At 42.5% G+C, this 20,099-nt stretch overlaps 1 protein-coding gene across 1 annotated transcript in view; it reads left to right on the top strand.

Annotated features, from left to right (window-relative positions):
* The window catches only part of ZNF827 (zinc finger protein 827), a 192,311-nt gene that overhangs the window by 109,904 nt on the left and 62,308 nt on the right, over nucleotides 1–20,099 (top strand). The window contains exon 8 of the mRNA XM_008048882.2: nucleotides 12,867–12,970. Coding sequence (XP_008047073.2) covers nucleotides 12,867–12,970 — 104 coding nt within the window. The remainder of the gene's footprint in view (nucleotides 1–12,866; nucleotides 12,971–20,099) is intronic.

Below are 20,099 nucleotides of genomic sequence, written 5' to 3'. Positions count from 1 at the left end.
GGCCCTCTTGCCTGACGTGGCAGGCCCAAGCCCACCCACACCTCGCTAGCTTTTTCTGCAGCTTCCACACGACATAGTCTTGCAGCGCAGCAGAGAAGACTCAGTTCATCTGCTCCCAGCTCACCTCAGCAGAAAGCTCATTGTCTTCGTTTATGTGTAAAGTCAGATTCCTGCGGCAGATCCAGGCCCCTCCACAAGCTGACATTTCGAGTATCCGGACGTGCAGAGTTCACTTCCTTGGTCTGCGGTTGGCTCTGGCTCCCCCGGTCTGGCCTCTCCACGGCAGCGGCCCTCGACAAGGCCTGGCATTGTGCTCCTTGTCCTGAGAAGTTTCCTGGCTCCACAGTGCATGAATGCTAGAACCACAGCAACAGGAACTTGTTCCTTGAAAACTCGGTGTTAGGTTGTCCGTATTGGCCTGCCTTTAAGGCAGCTTCAAACAGAAGGCACTTATACTTTTCAAAGAATAAAATACAAAACCTTACCAGTATATATACATTTTCCTAAGAAGCTCTATTTTTCTTCTACAAAACATTTTATACAACCTCTTCCTTCTGTTCGGACTTCTGAAACAAGCAGACAGATACTGATAATAGCAAAAGCTTGACAAATATTGTCATTACGTGGATACAGTTATTTCTGCCTGTGTCTTTTACAGCCGTGCCTGGGAGCTTCCTCTTTCAAAGACTAAGAGTCTTTTCAAATGTAAAGAATTTGAAACAGTAAAACAATAGATTTTTGTTGTTGTTTTGAAAGTAACTTATTCCTAGAGAATATAGGAGCACAGAAAGAAGAAAAAATAAATACTTTAAATCCTGCTACCCAGAGAGAGCCACTGCAAAGTCAGTGGTGTGTATATGCTTGCTGAATTATTTTTCTGTTTATTTATTTTTTTACTTTTTGAGTTGGAATCTCACTCTGTCACCCAGGCTGGAGTGCAATGGCACGCTCACAGCCACCCCAACGTTGACCTGCTGGGCTCCCGTGATCCTTCTGCTTAGCCTTCCAAGGGACTGAAACTACAGGTGCACACTACCACACCCGGCTCATTTTTTTAATTTATTTATGGTAGAGACGAGGTCTCATCAAGTTGCCTGGGCTGGTCTAGGACCCATGGGCTTAGGCAATCCACTTGCCTCGGCCTCCCAAAGTGCTGGGATGACAGGCTGAGCCACGAGCCTGGCCTTATTTTTTTATTCATATAGCTATACTTTCTCATAAAACCTAGATCCTTCTATAGATATGGTAGGATTTGTAATTTTCACTTTTTACCTAGCAGTGTATTAAGAGCGTCTTTCTATGTTAATAAGCATAACTCAACATGATTTTAATGTTTGTATAGAATTCAGTATCATCATGTACTTATTTAATTCTGTTATTGACAAGCAAGGAATTGTTGTTTATATAAACAATGCTTGGAGAAAATGACTCAAAATAGCCTTCGCATTTTCAGGCTTTTGCTATGAATGGTCAAATTGACTTCCAAAAAGGTTGAATCTGCAATTCTATCAGGAGCTTATGAGTGAGACTCCAACTCACATAAATAAAATCACATCCCAGATATAATGCATTCGTCCTCAGATTCTTTGGTATAATATCTCTAATAAAATAAGAATCTTTCCCACAATACCATTTCACATCCTACACAATTAACAACACTTTTAGTTTTTAATTGCCACGAAATTTCTATTTGATTGGCACTAGCCAAGTGCACAGCCACACCAGTGTAATAGAAGGAGAGGAAACACAGCTTAGCCTCTCTCCTTATCTCCTCCAGAAATTAAAGAAGAAAATCTGGAAAAGAAAAATCGTGGAGCGACCTTGCTTCCCCTCTTCCCACAAACCGCATTTACAAACCCACTGAATCTGCAATGCCGGCCTCAGTTTTTAGATAAATGTCCCAGCTGAAGCTTGCCAATGTATAGGGATTCTTCCAAGTTTTACTCACTACAACCCCTCTATCTTTGAAAATGTGTGAATCCAACATGATCAATGACTGGGTTTCCAGGCCTAGCCCCTGAGGTCATAGTAGGTCTCTGTTATGTCCCTTATATGTTTGGATAAGGAATTTTCTGTTTGCAGTGGTCAGGGTTTCCGTCAGTGCAGAGACTCACAGTCAATTTAAATCTTGAGCACACGTCTCCACCCTCACATCCCCTGCCACCCTGAGTTCTTTTTATTACAATAATCATTCAGGAACGGGGGTCCTCATTTCTGTGGCATTGTAAAGGGAAGGACAGTTTCATAAGTAGCACTAAAACCATTTCTTTTCATTTTAGATTTCCTTTTTAACTGACTACAGGAATGTCAGTGAGACAACTGGCAGTGATTTTTATACCTAACGTGTTCATATCTGGGAACATTTCAGAAGCAGCAGCTATACATTGTTCCTTCCAAACTGAAATTGAAGGCCCAAGTTGGAAGTTAGGAGGACCACAGATGGTCCTAGGCCATACAGAGTGATTTCTGTTCCAGAACAAAATTACCATATCAGAGTTTTCTTCTCTACTTCACATAATACTCATACACTTGTATTGAGGCTTGGTATATTATTTTTAAAGTCTTCAAAATCCTTTTACAAAAATATGTAGAACTAAGCACTGAATGTATTTCAAACACCATCATTTATATCTTACATATAATATAGATGTATAAATATATAAAGAAAAAATATTAAGCATCTATTATTCTATTATAAATGATTAGCAAATAGATTTATCAAGTAATATTTGAGAAAAAAAATCACTACATAAAGATGAGAAAATTGCAGTAATCATGAAAATTACATTTAAAATAATGCTATTTGATCTTTTCTTAAATGGAATATCTAAAAACAAAGTGTGACAATGTTTCTGTTTTTGAGTTGTAAGCATATTTTCTTGTGTTTCCAGCTTCTCAAAAAGCTTCTTCTGACCCTGAAAGGCTTGAGGAAATGTTGAGAAGATAACTAATCCAAATATTTCCCTTGTTCTTATCTTTGAATAGTTCCATCTTTCTTATTTAATATGTCTGATTAGTTTTTTTTAAAAAAAACTTTTTTTTTGTCCTTTGGCAGGGACTATCATCTGTCACTGTTAGCAAGTTCTAGTTTTCGTTCACAGAAAATATTTCCAGTTTGTTCTAATTTTCTTTAGTTTCATTCTATAGATATGGAAGTTACCTGTATCCATTTGATTTGCCCTATGCATATTCCACGTATTCAAAAAGTCTCTGAACTAAAGTCAGATTTATTCTTAGAATAACTTTGGTCTGTTGCCTGGCTCTTCCTACAGCTTTGGAGGCATGGAAAACTCTTTTCTCAACACTGCTTCCTGTTCACTTCAAAATGTTAATGCCATGTGTAGCTCCTAGAGCATTTCTCAAGGCCTAAGTGATTCCGAGTTCAGAGTTTTTAAAATATCAGTGATTTTGGACAATATCAGTGATTTTTGGACAAATACAGAGGGTGCCCCAAAAATGTATACACACTTTAAGAAAGTAAAAAAACAATTAAAATTGTACTACTCGGTATATAACAATAACAAAAGATGAACACAAGCCACGTTTGACTTCTGCGATTACAAGAGATGCTCAAAGTGATGACCATCAGCGTCCAAACACTTCTGATGATGGCGAACTCCTGCAGGACTTGTTGCTATATGAGTCCTCCTGAATCTTCCCCTGTGCATATCACACACAGGACCACACTCCTCAAACTCATCACAAATGTGTGCGATTGTTAGGCGTGTTGGAGGTTCTGTTGTATACTCACACCTCTATGGTCATTGTGCTTATGCAACGTTCTCGAATTTCAAATACCTCTTTAAAATGGTCTTACACTCCTGGAATAACAACAGCGCTTCCACCATGTTCTTTGACTGTCCTGCCTGTCGCATGGTGATGCTAGCATTCAGTTGATTAACGCCATCTTTTGAGCGAACGTCATATTACACTTTGCTACCATAATTCAATTCAACCTCGAAAAGCAATACAAAGATAACATCTCTTAAAATGTGTATATGGTATTTTTTTTGGCACCCCTGGTATATGGCTTTTCAGTTCTTACAACAGAACATGATATATCAGTATGGAAGACCAGCATTACAGTGACTTGGTAACTGAGAATAAGTGAAGAGGGAGACCCTGTTAGTGGGGTTGGGGTGCAAATAGAAAGCCATCTGGTGAGGGGCCCAGGGGCTACAGACATCTGGGAAGCAGATAGTCGCTAGAGAGAGGATACACCAGCTCCTGCAGAGCTCATTTACCCCAGACCAGGGCTCCACTCTCCTTTTGCAATATACAGCTTCTCAGACACATCTAAGTCAGATCATTTGTTCTTAAAATTTCCTTAAAGTACAACAGAAGAAAATACAAACTTAACCCAAATTCTTCTGGATGTATTTTACTCAGTTCTTGGAAGAAATCTGGAAACCTTACTAGGTCACATAGCATACAACTGGATAGATAATCAAGTATTTTTACTTGATTAATTTACTAAAGAATTTTTTTTCTCGTGATTTTTTTTAGCTCACTAAAAAATTCTGTTGACATGTAAATAGAAGTCAGACTATCATTTGGGGATGATATGCCAGAAACTCTTACGTTTAACAGAATTTTATTCCACCTTTATCTACCTAGATTCTTATGAGTTCTGAGTAAAAACTCCTACAGAGCAAAGACTGTTTCGTCTTTATTTAATCTTTTTGTTTTCTATTTGCCATTCCCAAGTTTAATGTTGAAAGCTATTATTGTCTTTTAGAAGAAAATAAAAATGATTTCTTCTCTGTTCCTCTTTTCAAACTGTTGTGTCATTAGAACCAAGGTGTTTTCTGAACTTTCTCTTACACTCTGTATCTACTTACTTTCCTTTTTGCTTTGTCTTGTTACTGCCCTCAAAAGGAGAATTCCCATCAGACTTTTCCTGTGGCTCAAGGGAGGGGTGGTTTTAAAAAGATGGGTCCTCTGTTCTACAAGAAGTAGAGATCTGCCTGTTGGCCCTCAGATGTTAAAGGTGGAAATATTTGTGCCACAATCGGCACTTAGCAAACTGTATCACTATTTAGAGCCATAATCTTTTATGGACTCTTTTATTATTTATTGTAAATCTTTTTTCTTTTTGCAGCCTTTTTCTGCTATCCCCACGGTCTGTGCCATCTGAGACCTGGAATCGTCCAGTCACAATGATGGCCCTGCCCCTTCCTATTTCAGAACTTAGATTTCCTACAGGAGAAAGAGAAAAATACGCTTTCAGCAGCTATTTCACTTTTATCCAGAAAATAAACTTAGATAGATGAAAGTTTTATAAGATTGTCTTAACAAAACCCAGAAAAAAAATAAGGGGGGACTTGAGCTGTTTGAAGTCCATACCATCATCTTCCAGATGCTGTAACTGAATTTTTATCGACTATTTATATGAATTAGCTAAACCCTCCAGGTAGCCTGTCTTTGTCCATAACCAAAGAGAATATGTTGTAATAGATGCTGATTTTGTCAAGTGAAAATAAGTGACGATCCCGTCCCCAGTTGCTGTTGGTTTTAACCTTCTCCTCTACCAATCTTTTTTTTAGGAGATGGAATCTTGCTATGTTACCCAGGCTGGTCTTGAACTCCTGGGCTCAAGCAATCCTCCCATCTTAGCCTCCCAAGTAGGTAGGATTACAAGCATGAGCCACCACACCCAGCACACCAGAAATATTAACCAGAAATACATCCTTTGTTTTCTTACAATTTTTGCCTTTTCCCACTTCTTGGCCCACTTTCTGATGGAGGGGCTTTTTCATAACAAAATGACTAAAACTTTTTTGGAGCATCAGAAACAAGGAACATACGGCATTCGCAGACTGACTCCTTTCCTGGAATAATTGGCAATTGGCTTATATTATCCATTGAAGGACAGTACAAATTGCTTGAGAGCATGTCCTAGTGGCTGTTTAGTTCGTGGACTGCTTTCCTCCCTGGAAAGATGTGCTTCATTCATTCTGTGTTGGGTACCTCCTGGAACTTAGCTCTGCTTTGCTCACAACCAGCAGTGACAGCCACTGATCAGCATGAACAAGGTGCCAGCCTCACCTCCACCTACGGAGGTGATTTGTCCACTGCATAGCTGGGCATCAGCTGAGAGCAAATGAGCTTCTGTGTTTTATAGCCACTGAGGCACGGGAGAATAACAAGAGCTTCTGGAATACAGCCTCAGCATTCTAAAAATGACCATGCTTGGCACAGAGTTACAAGTGGAGTGTCTTCTGTCCCCTCTAAACAGGCTTTTGTTTTGTTTTTTTGCATCAGGGTCTCACTCCATCACCCAGGCTGGAGTGCAGTGGCACGATCACGGCTCACCGCAACCTTGACCTACTGAGCTCAGGCGATCCTTCCTCCTTAACCTCCCAAGTAGCTGGGACTACAGGGGCATACCACCATGCTCGGCTATTTTTTAATTTTTTTTTTTTGTAGAGGTGGTGTCTCGCTATGTTGCCCATATTCTCAACCTTCTGGGCTCAAGCAGTCTTCCCGCCTCATCCTCCCAAAGTGTTGGTATTATGGGTGTGAGCCACCATGCCTGGCCTGTCCTCTCAGAACACAGGCGGAGAGTTAAAGATGCCCAGTATTCTTAGAGCGTTAAGCCTTTGGAGCAAGTTGTGCTCTACTATCAGTTGTGGTCCAAGATTAGTGTTGTCTCCTTCCTGAAACGTAATCTAGCAGCAGAAAGATAAATCTACAGATGTGTATGTAGCCAGAGTGCCACCTTGTGCTTCATATCCATGCCCAAATAGAGGCTTAGAAACGCCTAGCAACTTCTTCACCCTCCTTCTTCACTTAAGCCTAGTAACGAGACAAGCTTGCTCCCAGAAGCTGCGGGTACAGGTAACAGAGAATGTTCAGGATTGTACATCAACCAGGAGCATGGGTGGTAGAGTTTTAGAAAACTGGGCATATCTTAACTTCTACAGAAAAGTAAAGGCAAAAATTCGTTTTCATGTGTTCTATTTCTCAGTTGCAAATGTCCTTCCTCTTCCTAGGATCTTCCTACTGAATGACTGCTGCCCACTCTGGCTTCGTCTCTCCTTCCTCTGTCTCTTCCTTTCGTGCCATCTGTTCTGAGGATTTGTGGGTCTCTTTGGTCCATGAATCCCCTGGGTGTTAAGAGACCACACAGAAGGCAGTATAGCCGAGCGGGTTACCCTGAGAAGCCAGCTTGCCTGGATTCAAATCCTGGCTTAGCCCAAGAGCATGGGCAAATACTTACCTTCTCTGTGCCTGTCCCTCCATCTGTAAAATCGGGATCATACAGTAGTCCCCCTTATCCACAGGGGATATGTTTCAGGACCCACAATGGTCGCCTGAAACTACAGATGGTGCTAAACCCTATATACATTGTTTTTTTCCTATATGGACGTACCTATGATATAGTTTAATTTATTCATTAGGTGCGGCTGGAGATCAACAACAATAACTAATAATAAAACAGAGCAATTATAACAATATACTATAACATTATACTATAACAATATACAATATACTATAACAATATACTATATACATTATGAGAGTGGCATCTTTCTCTCAGAGTATCTTATTGTACTATGTGGGTAACAAACTGCAGAATACAAACCCATGGATAAGGGGGAGCTGCTATAATAACAATAGCTACCCTCATAGGTTTCTTGTGATGACTGCGTGAAGTTAATACACACCAATCACTTTAAAGCAGTGCCAGATACCTTCGTGTTAGCTACTATTTTTTATTGAGCATGTACTATGCACTAAGAACTTTAACATGGAATATCTTGTTTTAATCCTGATGGTATTTTAAAATGTCTTTTTCAGTGTCTTTTCTCAGGCTAGAGAGGTTATTGGCTGGACAAAGCTCACTTAACTGTTAAGTGACCAGTATGGAATTCAGACTCAGATCTTTCTGATTTCCAGACTCTGTGCTAAGCCACCACATTCCCCTCCTCCCAGCAGGAATGGACCCCAGTGCAGAGCATGGCGGCTGCTTGTTTGGCTCTGTGAACCTAATAGCTCCTCCTTGTAGATAAGGCCTTACATCAGACTTAAACCGTCTTGACTTCTGAAAGTTTCTCCATTGATTCTTTGCCCCCATAAAAACATTGCCAGCCCTTTCGTGCAAGTTTTGTATTCAGCAGGGCTTCCTTCTAATTCCCTGCTCCCTCAGAAGAAATCTTTTCTTTTCTATGCAGGATAAAGCTGGCATGTAGGGTAGAAAATTTTCTGGAATGTTGTTTCCCTCGTGATTGCCTCCCTTTCAATTCAGTTTCTCCTGCACAGCTCAGTGATAATGGGTCCCCACTGCTCCCATCAGTGGAAGCCTGCACTGTGGAAGAGCACTGTGAAGACCCAGAGCTAGCCCATTGCCACTACCTGGCAGGACCTGGCAGTTCCCTGCAGATAGCACGGCGTCCTCAGCCGGCTTCACCTACAAACCTAGGTGAAGGTTTTTAAATATACCCGTGGCCTTTACTGCCATCTCCTTTAAACTCTTCTTTGATTAGCACGTGTCGCTCTTGGCTTGCCACGTTGGCTACCAGCATCCCTGTGTCCAATAAAGACTGTTGCTCTGGCAGTGTGCCTTGTCTTCTACAAGCCCCGCCCCCCACCACACATCGCTACTCCTGGCAACCAGATGGAGCTTTCTGTGACCCTGTTACTTATGACATCACAGTTGTTGGGACAAGCCATGATCCCTGCACACTGGGGCCCAGACTCATCCCCCGCTGCAGTGGGCCTCCTTCCATCTCGGCAGACTGTCTGTGCTCGCTCTCTCTCTGCTGGGGTCACACTCTCCAGCTCCTCAAAGCCCTGAGGACCTCACTCTCCATTCGGCTCACTTGTGGCTCCTGCAAGAAAGCCCTTCCTGGCCTCCCTGGCCAGGCCATACCCCTCTCCCCCACAGCCTGAGCCATCCTTGAAGTTCCCTTTTAGGTCCGTGATTGCTAGGTTAACACACGTTCCCTGAGATTTGCAATCATAGCCAGTGTTGCTGACCATGGTGTTCTCAGTGTCTGGCACTAAATAGTCACCATGAAATTAGGGAATGAAGGAATTACACATGTTTATCTTTGGCAGTGAAGTTTCCAGACACCCTATAGGGGACCCTTCTTGGGACTCATGCTGCCCGCAAAGGGAAGTCTCTTCATTTCAGTCCAAATGCCTCCGTGAACTCTCCTGTACTCCCAGATTTCAAGGTAATTCCTACAGCCAGAGTTCCAGAAAGGCAGAGACCTAGAGCCTGACCTTTACCTGTGAAGCCCAACCATGGCGTTTCCCATGTGACCTGTCTACTCAGACACGAGGAGGCCACTGTTACCTTACATATAAGCTTCAGAGCTAATGAGGAATCAAGGAGTCTTACCCTCAGGGGTTGACCAGCAATCCTTCAAGGTCTCTACCTCCTTGAAAGCTCTTTTGATCCTTAGCAGTTTTCTTTATGGAAGGGTTGAAAATTAGCCTAATCGCCCATGCAGCTAACTAACTTCAAAATCAGTCGCCTTTTCTTCATTTTGTGAAGACTTTTATACAAAGGAAATGCTACACTTTTTGTTAACTTTTGTGGAAAAGTTGATTCATTTACACTCCCCTTTGGGTTAGACAGAGGTACAAATAAAAAGTAGCTCATATTTATTGAGCACTTACTGCTTACCAGGCACTATTATAAAGCACACTTCAGGAACTGACTTAATTTTCACAGCTCCTCTGTGAGGTCCCATTTTATAGACAAGAAATAAAGGCTCAGAGAACTTAAATAGGTGCAAGGTCACACAGTGGTTGAGTGGTAGAGCTGGGATTTGAACCCAGAACTCCTGAGTGTATGCACTTAGCCACTGTGCTGCACTGCCTTATCCTTTAAAGAGTTTCTATCATTTGCAGCTTATGAGATGTTTGGTATTAAAATGACATATCTGCCCTTTCCCCTCTCCCCATTTCCTATCTCCTACTAGCTTATAGCCAGTTCACTTTTTAAGCCGACTTAAATCGCCTGGTGTTTAAGATACAAATAAAAGCCGTGCCATACAGAGTTGCATTAAATCTAGTCCTTTTACAGCTACTTGGATGGAATTGGAGAACATCATTCTAAGGGAACTAACTCAGGAACAGAAAACCAGACACCACATGTTCTCACTTGGAAGTGGGAGCTAAACTAAGGCTCTGCAAAGGCATAGAGAATGTTTAATGGACTCTGGAGACTCAGAAAGGAAGGAGGGAAAGGAATGGACCAAAAAAAAAAAAAAAAAAAAAATCACCTCTTGTACAATGTGCACAGGTGGGGTAGTGGGTACTCTTTCTTTTCTTTTTTAAAATTTGTTTTTATTTTAAAGATGTGGGGGACAATTCAGGGTTACGTATACAAATATTCATTATGCAGGTACCCTTGTTGATGAGGTTTACCCCCCTTCTCCAGGCAGATTCCCACTACTGCTAATCCTGCTTTCCCACCCTAGGCAGTTTCCCACTACTGCCAATCCTTTTCTTACAGAGTGGTGGGTACTCCTAGAGCCCAGACCAAAAACCGTCTGTATCCCCGAAAGGTATTGAAATACAAACAAAAATATAACTTAAAAAAAAAATCTAAGCTGGACTCGGTGGCTCAGCCTGTAATCCCGTGCCTTTGGTAGGCTGAGGTGAATGGATTGCCTGAGCCCGCGGGTTTGAGACCCACCTGGGCAACTTGGCGAGATCTCATCTCTTCAATAAATCAAAAAATTAGCCGGGCGTGGCAGTGCGTGCCTGTGGTTCCAGCTACTTGGAAGGCTGAGGCGGAAGGATCTCCGGAGCCCAGCAGGTCGAGGCTGCGGTGGCCGGGTGCGGCCACTGCCCTCCTGTCTGGGCGAAAGAGTGAGACTTCAACTCAAAAAAAAAAAATCTAGCCTAACAGCCATGTAAAACTCTATTATCTATCTACGTATGTTTAACTTTTAAAAAAGTATCTTTCATTTTCATCTTACTATTCCCTTTGTAATATTTCATAATAGTGACCATAGACTTGTGGCATGTTTCGCAAAGCGACACCAGTCCTGGGAGTCCTAGGCTTGTGTGCCCTCAGACGGGAAGGAGGCAAAGGGATGGACAAAAAATATCCCTTCTTGCGTACAATGTGCACAGGTGGTGGGGGTGGTGGGTACTCTTAAAACCCAGACCAAAAACTATCCGTATCCCCAAAGGTATTGAAATACAAATAAAAATAAAAATTTTGTCATGTAAAACTATATTATGTATCAACGTATGTTTAACTTCAAAAAAAAATCCTGCGGTTTCGTCTTACTGTTCCCTTTGCAATATTTAATAACCGTGACCAGGGCCTTGTGGCATGTTTCGCAAAGCGACACGAGTCCTGGGATTCCTAGGCTTGTGCACCCTCAGATGTGTTGTTCTGATCCCTGGTCATCTGCTCTGCCCGGGAGTGGGCGGGGCGGGGCGGAGAGGCGTCCCTCCGGGCTGCTTTCCCCGCCTTCTGAGAAGGTTTAGCCAATCAGAGGCCCTGGTGGAAGGTGGGGGTGGAGCTTAAGGAAGGAAGGGGGCTGTTCCCGGCTCCCTCTCTGTCTCCTCCAGCAGCTGCGATTGCTCTAGCGCTGCGGCGCCCGCCAGGTGGCCCCGGCCCCTGGGCTCCGTTTACCTCCTCCTTTTGTCCCTCCAGCCTCAGGGTGGCGATGGCTTCCTGCTCTGCCTGTGTCTGGGCTGTGTTACTGCCCCGTCGACTTGCTGCCACCGGGTACCCAGTTCCCACAGTTGAATTTTCTCTGTTGTAAAGAAATAGGGCCTTCCATTTCCTGGGTAGTCTCACATGTGATCGTAATACTTCCCTGTGTTCCCTGTGACTGGGCTAGAATCCTCTAAATAAAAGCATCCAAACGTGTGTTCACGGCGGCCGTGGCATTAGGGAAAACCCTGTCGAGATGACTGATGATCTGATTCTAGTTCTAGCTGGCTCACTAAGGGAGCTTAGGGCCACTCAGGTCAGGGCCTTCCTTTCGTGTTAAATAAAGGTGATCTTTGAGGTCCCCTCTGGATGCCTCATTTTCTGGCTTTACCCCTTGAGAGCCAACACAATTTCCAGTGTCCATGTCTCTGGGGACCAGTGAGATGTTTCCTTCCGCATAGTGACTCTATCCTGGCTTTCTTTTTTGTTGTTGTTGTTTTTTTGTTGTTTTTTTTTGAGTTGGAGTCTCACTCTGTCGCCCGGACTGGAGTGCAGTGGCCACTCCCAGCCACTGCAGCCTCGACCTGCTGGGCTCCTGCGATCCTCCCGCCTCAGCCTTCCGAGTAGCTGGGAACTACAGGCGCACGCTACCACACCCGGCTGATTTTTTGATTTATTGTAGAGATGAGGTCTCGCTGCCCAGGCGGGTCTGGAAATCCACTCACCTCAGCCTCCCAAAGGCGCGGGATTACAGGCTGAGCCACCAAGCCCGGCTTATCCTGCCTTTCTAACGTGTGCCTTTGGTCCCAGAGGGTTCAGGTGACAGAATATGGGTGAGCCGGGGAAATTCCATCTCTGGGAAGAAGAACAGGCAGGCCCTTTTTGATTGTGACGCCGGTGGCTGGTCTTCATTTGGTCAACACACTCACAGAAGGTGTACAGCAAGAGTAAAACTGAACTGTCTTCCTCTATGGGTTTAACAGCTTTGCACAGATGCTGCTTCCCGTCTTCACCCCAAATATAAAACCAGTAGACAGAATGTATGCGTGGCACTTGTCTGATGTAGTCTTTCCTCTTTCTCCACATTAAGTACAGTCTTCTTATATTCACGAGACACCATTTAAAACAACAATACCTTACCCAATACTGTGTGTGTATGTATTTGGGGCCAGATGCTCTGGGTGTCTGAAATCGCTTTAATTTACTAAACCTCACTCCTCCTCCCCCACCCCAGCCCTTTCTTTTCAGAAGATACTTTTAGACAATCACCATTCACCTCCAATTCAAAAGATCTGCTGCCCAGTGAATCAGTGCTTCATGGAAGAATATCAACTCCAGGTATGGCAACATTGTTGACTTTGCTTCTACTATTGGTTGCTTGAGAATGACTTTTCTGAAACCTGAATTTTCAGATACTTTCTGCTAATGTGTTATAGTTTTTCACAGAATGCGAAGTTTTAGAAGAGAGAAACTCAATTTAAACAGCGGCAAAAGTTTATTAAAATACAATGTAGACGGTAGTAAACCACTTCATCTTTGCTTTAAGAGTTTATTGTTCTTTATCTGCTGATATTTTGTCCGTGTAGTGAATTTCTTTTTCTTTCAAATAGCGAAGTATAACCTGAAAATGATTTGCTTTCCACATTGTCAGTAGTTCAGGCCGGCAGCCAGGAATATGAGGGAGGGCAGGGGTGAGAATACTAGTCCCCAGTAGGGCAGGTCATGACCCCAGTGGGGTGTGGGCTGCCACAAAGAGCACTTTGGTTTCCATGGAAGCAACACAGCTCATTAAGAAAATCTCACCACCCAGATTCCATCTCTCTTCTGAGCCATAGTATTTGCATATATCCATCTACCTCTCCTTTTTGCCATCTCAGCCATCAGTTCCTAATTTTTTATCCATTCTTTTTCATTTCTTCTTTCCAGAGTAAAAGGGGAGGGTGTGCTTGCTGTCCCCTTGTTCTCAGCGTGGCCATCCCTCAGAGTTATTATGAAAGGAGAACATTTGAGAACCACTGCTGTCTGGTTCATAGTTCATACTCCCCACCCACACCCCACCCCACCCACCAATCCAGGAAACTTCCTGCCGGCTGTTGCCTTCCTTCCCAGCTGTTGACAGGATCTCAAACGCACTCTGTGGTTCCCGGTTCCCATCTGCATTCATTTGTCCCGGAGAGCAGAGTGGAAGTTCAAGGCTGTGTGTGTGGTTGGGGGGTGTAGCGGGGAGCGGGGGTAGAGGGGCATTCATAGCAGGGTTGTTGTTCCTGCAGCTCCTTCAAGAATAAAGTCCAGGCATCTTCCACACACCCAAGCTGCCCTGTGTCACAGAGCACTGGAGATATGATTAATCTGCAGTACGGAAAGAATGGTGTAACATCTTCTGAAATACTAGCTTGGGGTGTCACAAGTCACTGGAAGTGGTATGTGGCCAACGGTGGGGGACAGGCAGCTAGCTCTTTTTTGTTCTTTAGTCTTGTGATGGCAGATTCCTCTCTTCTCGTCTCCTCACATTCTGCCAGAGCCCAGATACCTGCATGCTTTTTAGCTTTGCAGGCAGAGCTTTTCTGTTCAACCACCAGAAATAACATGCTTACACAGAAACACATTACATAATGGCCGGTTCCAGAGGTGGAAAGAAATTCTGCTTAGTTTATGTCTTCATACTCAAACAGGGGCTCTTGGAACTACTGCTTACTTCCCACAGTGTCATTTTGAATAGCCATCTCCCTGGTCCCAAAATTATTGCCCAGCTGTTAAGTTGATGGATTGTGACTTTCTAATGTCAAAATAACTGCCTAGGAATTGCCTGTCAGAGTGCTATGACCCATACGACCAGCATCCTATGATGTATATACAAACCCTGCCCTGCTGGCTTAATGTTTGGCTTGGCTGTATTTAAAGCAGAGTTTATTGGTCAAGTTAAAACACGACCTAAAAGAGTGATTTTAGTATATGCTTAACTGTGCGTAGGGGATTTTCTGTGATTTGCTTGATAGACTTATGTTACCCATTAGATAAAAACTCACACTTAAAAGGCTTAGCGCTTATTTTGAGGGAAAAGCAGGTATAACTGAGATTTTTAAAATATAAATCTTCCTGAAGGATAGTCAGTCTACTGTACTTCAACAAAGTCTTTCTTTAGGCAGGGGAAAGCAAAAAGACCGTATTTACATTTTGCAAAAGTAAACAGCCAATAGGGGATTTTTATTTTTTTAATAAGCAAGATAAAAGTGCTTTGGGAATAGAGTTAAAATTAGAAAAATTTAACATTGACAGGGACAACCTTGTGATCACGAAATGCTGACACTTTTACAAGGAAAACCCCAATTATTTGGACTAATTGTGGAGAAGACCAATCTGAATTAATCAAAGTTGGCAATATGAAAATTTTTTAAGGAAAATGTATTTTTTCAAATTTGGATGGTGATAAATGATTATTATAAATCTACTACAGGTTCTCAATTCCTTAATCACAATTTTGAAATCCAAAACACCTACCAACCAAAATATTTTGAATAAACTATTTGGAGGCCAAGCACTATGGCTCACACTTATAATCCCGGTGCTTTGGGTGGCCGAGGAGGGAGGATCGCTTGAGCTCAGGAGTTTGAGACTAGCCTGGGCAATACAGCGAGACCTCATCTCTACAAAAAATTAACTGAGCATGGTGGCACACACCTGTAGTCCCAGCTGCTTGAGAGGCTTTAGCAGGAGGATCACTTGAGCCCAGGAAGTTGAGGCTGTGGTGGGCCATGATCATGCCACTGTACTCCAGCCTGGGTGACAGAGTGAGACCCTGAATCAAAAATAAACAAACAAAAAAACGATCTGGTGGTAAAACCTAATGGGAGGCTACCTATAGCCTTTATGTATCACAATAAAATTCATACATTTTCTTGCAGAAACATCAGTGTATTTGACTATGAAGTGTTGTTCCCAGCCCACTGGAATATTACAGAAATTATGTTTTAAGCACTGTATTATCATCCTGAAATCAGAAACAAATATGAATCCCAAAATGCATATGACCCCAAGGATTTCAGATAGATTTGTGGACCTCCATTTATTTTAGTACTTTGCTAAATGCAGTGCTGGGAGCAAAAACATTGACGATGCAGTTGAGTATCTTAAAATCCCGGGGTCTAAGAGTCATAGATACTTAGAGAAAATTTTGTTTGGGATAATAAGATTGGGGTTTGAAAGAAAAAAAAAAAGAAAATTTCAGAAGACTAATTGGGCAGCAGATTACTGAATCATTGGAGAGGGTATAGGAAGGAACCCACTGGGATCCTCTAGTTCAAGAGCAGTGTTATTCATGAGGGCCTGGGTTAAAAAAGTGGAGGGCGGGGAGAAGCAGAGGCGGGGAGCCAGCTGGTTGGGGAGACTGCTAACTTTGCTATAAGCAGGTTGAATTAAGGAATGTTAGTGCCTGTGTAGAAATGGGGAAGCCAGGAAGGAGGGCTGACTTTAGTCACTAGGTCAAAAATAATTTGTTGTTAAGATGTAAACGAAAGCCTCATAGTTCAAACATTACCTTTAAAATATTATTCCTTTTGTAAATAAAACTAGCTGGAAAAAAGAAATAAAAAATAAAATATTATTTCTAGACTAGTTATAGTGGTTCCCAGCACTTCGGAAGACTGAAGCGAGAGGATCACTTGAGGCCAGGAGTTCAAGGCCAGCCTGGGCAACATAGCAAAACTCCTATCTCTACAAAAAAATTTTTTAAAAATTTGCCAGGCATGGTGGCGCCTGTAGTCCAAGCTACTCAGGAGGCTGAGGCAGAAGGATCACTTGAGCCCAGGAATTCAAGCCTGCAGTGAGGTATGACCGTGCCACTATACTTCAGCCTGGGCAACAGAGCGAGACCTTGTCTCAAAATAAAATAAAATATTATTTCTATTCCTTATTTACTTAGCAATTATCTTCTTTCCACAGGTGATGCAAAGTTACGTGTCAGCCCAGAGAATTATCTCAGATTCCCAATTAGTAGAGATCATAATTAATGAGGTTTAATGTGCCTAGTTCTAGTCTAAGAAATCTCTTGCACATGCTGGAAACACATAGCCCTATTTCAACAATATATACTCCACTGGTATATGCTTATGTACCTTCTGTCAGTGGGATGGAACTCTCTTCCAGACGCCTTCAGGGTGAGACCACAGGGCAGGGGAGGTGCCAGCTGAGAGTGTCATTTAAAGCGTAACAGCTGTGGGCCAAGAGGACCCACAGCCGACTGGTGTGTTGTGATTGTGTTTCAGGCCTGTTGGAAAATGAAGCCAAAAGTGAGGGGGATAGCAAAGCAGAGAGAGGGTTGGTAGAAATATGGACTGTGGAGCGATTCTAGAATAGCTCAGCTAACTAGGCATTTGCCTTCAGCAGATGGTATCTGAAACTCACAGCTGCCACCGTCCCAGAGAAACAGAATAAACACAGAGCTTCGCGGTGTCCTGGCCTCGGTGGTTGCCAGTATTTCTAGACTGACTTTCCTGAGAACCAAAGAATGCCAATTTTAGCCAAGGCCTAACATTTTCCCTTGCTGCAAATGTCTTAGACGGAGGTAACATCAGGAATCTTTCAAACAATGATTAATTAAACTGCTGTCACCTTCTTCTGGAGGGATAGGGGATGAAATATTTGTGAAGTCATAAATAGATTACTGAGGGCGCCCTGAATGGTGGTGTTGCTGGAAATAAAAGAAATAAAATGCTTTTTCCTATCATGGGGGAGACAGAAATTACAGACAATGTGTAGTTTAATATGCTTTGTTTAATGTATAGTTGTCTCACTTCGTACAAGGTTTACATTAATAGAAGAAAGATTCTGAGGCCAGGTGTTTTTCTGGGCATGCAGGGCGATTCTGTATTAAGGGAAGAGTCATGGACGGTCTCAGTGGCTCATGCTTGTGTTCCCAGTGCTTTGGGAGGCCGAGGAGGGAGGATCACTTGAGACCAGGAGTTCAAGAGTAGAGCCATTGCCACTGAACCTGCATCTGTGTGTGTTTCCCATCATTTCTCTGTAAGAAAGTCTATTAAGAGAAGAATTTATATCCCAGTACTACTTTTCAACAATGTGGAGCTTCCATTCTGTGTTATTATGATTCAGAAGTCACAGTATGTTTGCTCTGTGTTATGCCAAAAACCAAAAACACAACCAGGGCGGGTGTGAAGGAAAATGTGGGTCTCCGTGGAATTCTTTCTCAGTGAGTGGAGTCACCAGTGCTCCTGTTTGTTATTTCAGATGGAGCCTGGAATTAGATGGTGTAAAGCACATCAGCAATTATATTTGTAAATCCCCACTCTCATTCTTACCTAACTTGACTTTTTTTTTTTTTTTAAGTTGGAGTCTCATTCTGTCACCCAGGCTGGAGTGCAGTGGCACACTCATGACTCAATTGCAGCCTTGACCTCCTGGACTTAAATGATCCTTCCATCTCAGCCTCTCGAGTAACTGGGACTATAGGCATGTGCCACCACTCCCCACTAAGTTTTTGATTTTTTTGTAGAGACGAGGTCCCACTTTGTTGCCCAGGCTGGTCTGGAACTCCTGGGCTCAAGCAATCCTCTTGCCTCAATCTCCCAGAACGCTATGATTACAAGCCTATGCTACCATGCTTAGATAAGTTTTTAATTTTCTGGTAGAGATGAGGTCTCACTATGTTGTCCAGGCTGATCTCAAGCTCCTGGGCTCAAGCAGTCCTCCACCTCAGCCTCCCAAAGTGCTGGTATTACAGGTGTGAGCCACCACACCCAGCTCTAACTTGCCTTTTTATAAAACTTTTTTTGTTGTTCTTCATAACATACAAACAAGAAAAGAAGAACCCCAGCACCCCTCACAGAAAGCAAGTTTCTTCTGATAAGTAGGGGAGAAATGTAATTCCTTTCAGGATTTGGTGTGATGATCAGAATTTGATGTTAAATCAGAAGACTCGATTGGAATTGTCTGCCTTGTCCTCAGATCTGTTCTTGATCCATGTTCTCCTCTCTGCTCTGCCTTTGCATCCATATACTATGTCATACACTTTTCTGAAATCCAAATAAATGATGCCTTCCATTAGAGTGCCACCTGCAACTAACTCTCAGCCTAATATACTCCTGGCCAGATATGAATGACCTCTCTAAAACAGTTCACTTGAAAGATATGTCTTAACGTGCACACATCACCTTCCTTTGTGTTAAGACTTCCAGAGAGAGGGAGAAAGCGGTCTTGGATTACAGCAAAGTGTTTCCTTCAATCCTTTCTCAAACACGGCAGATTCTTTTTAAATTCAGACAAAGTCATAGATAAACAATAGAACATTAGATGTTGGTGTGTATCGTTTTGTAAGTTAAGCTCCTTTTCTGATGAAACAAATTCATCAGAGGAGAAAGTTGGGAGTCTTCAAGGATCTACTAAATTGTCAGGCACAGGACATATGCCATCTCATTTTTAATTCTGAAGATAACTCATTAAGACACGGAAATTAATCACAATTTACAAATGACTCAATGGAGGTTCAGAGAGACTTGATAACTTGTTCAAAGTCATACAGTCAGTGAGTGACAGCATGAGAATTCAAACTCAGAACTGCCTGGTGCATTTTTCTCTCTACCCTATCCTGTTGCCTGCTAAGTCAGATGATATGTACTAGACAGTGAACAAAAGAAGCTCACCTCCCCAGCGTGGCCTACATTTATTCCAAGCAGTTAGTATTTTGAATATTACTGTAGGCTGGCTTCTTTGAGCTAGTATTAAGAAATAGTCCTTGAACCAAGACTCTTCACAGAATTTCTGAGTATTTACTGTTTATAAATATAATTTTAATTTAGTACTCTTCTATTTCTGTCTTTTCTCTTCCCCTTTACTGCTTTGATATCTGGTAGTATCACAGTCACCTGGAATGTTTCTTTCAGTTAGGACTTCAATAGTTTTTAGCGGATCGTCTGATTCGCAGTTATATGAAGCTGGGTTAAAACTGCTCAGTTAGCTAAAGCACATAATGCTGAATTTAGTGAGCTCGTCAGCAGTACAGAAGCTAAACTTCTGGATTGGGAGTCAGGAGAACTTGGGTTTGATTTTAGCCTAGTTTCCAGTAGAAAAGATGAGAAGATCTCCGCCTCCTTCCAAAAGTTCTGCCATCTGTCATGGCATTGTAACTTCAGCCCATTCCTATCTTTACTTCTTAGGGCCAAAGCTATATTCTGGTACAGGGGGAAATCAGAGTTTAGATAGGGACTTCATCCTTAAAATTCTGCCACTTCCAGTGAGAATTGGAGAAGGGACAAGTTACCATAAGTAGTTCTGGAGAGACACAGTACTGGGGAGTCGCAGTGACTAGGAAGGGCACAGGAAGGGCTTCTAGGAAGTTGGGGTGTTCTATTTCTTTATCTGACTACTAATTGCATACATAGGTACTTTTGTGAAAACTCATCAAGCTCTGTATTTATGACAGTATTTCTGCATTTGTCAAGGCTAATTGGCTGTTTTT

The sequence above is a fragment of the Carlito syrichta genome, unplaced genomic scaffold (genome assembly GCF_000164805.1).
Source record: "Carlito syrichta isolate Samal-C Ts95f unplaced genomic scaffold, Tarsius_syrichta-2.0.1 Scaffold128002, whole genome shotgun sequence".
NCBI classification, from domain to species: domain Eukaryota; kingdom Metazoa; phylum Chordata; class Mammalia; order Primates; family Tarsiidae; genus Carlito; species Carlito syrichta.
The sequence above is the reverse complement of the archived record's forward strand: the minus strand, read 5'-3'. Positions and strand labels throughout refer to the sequence as shown.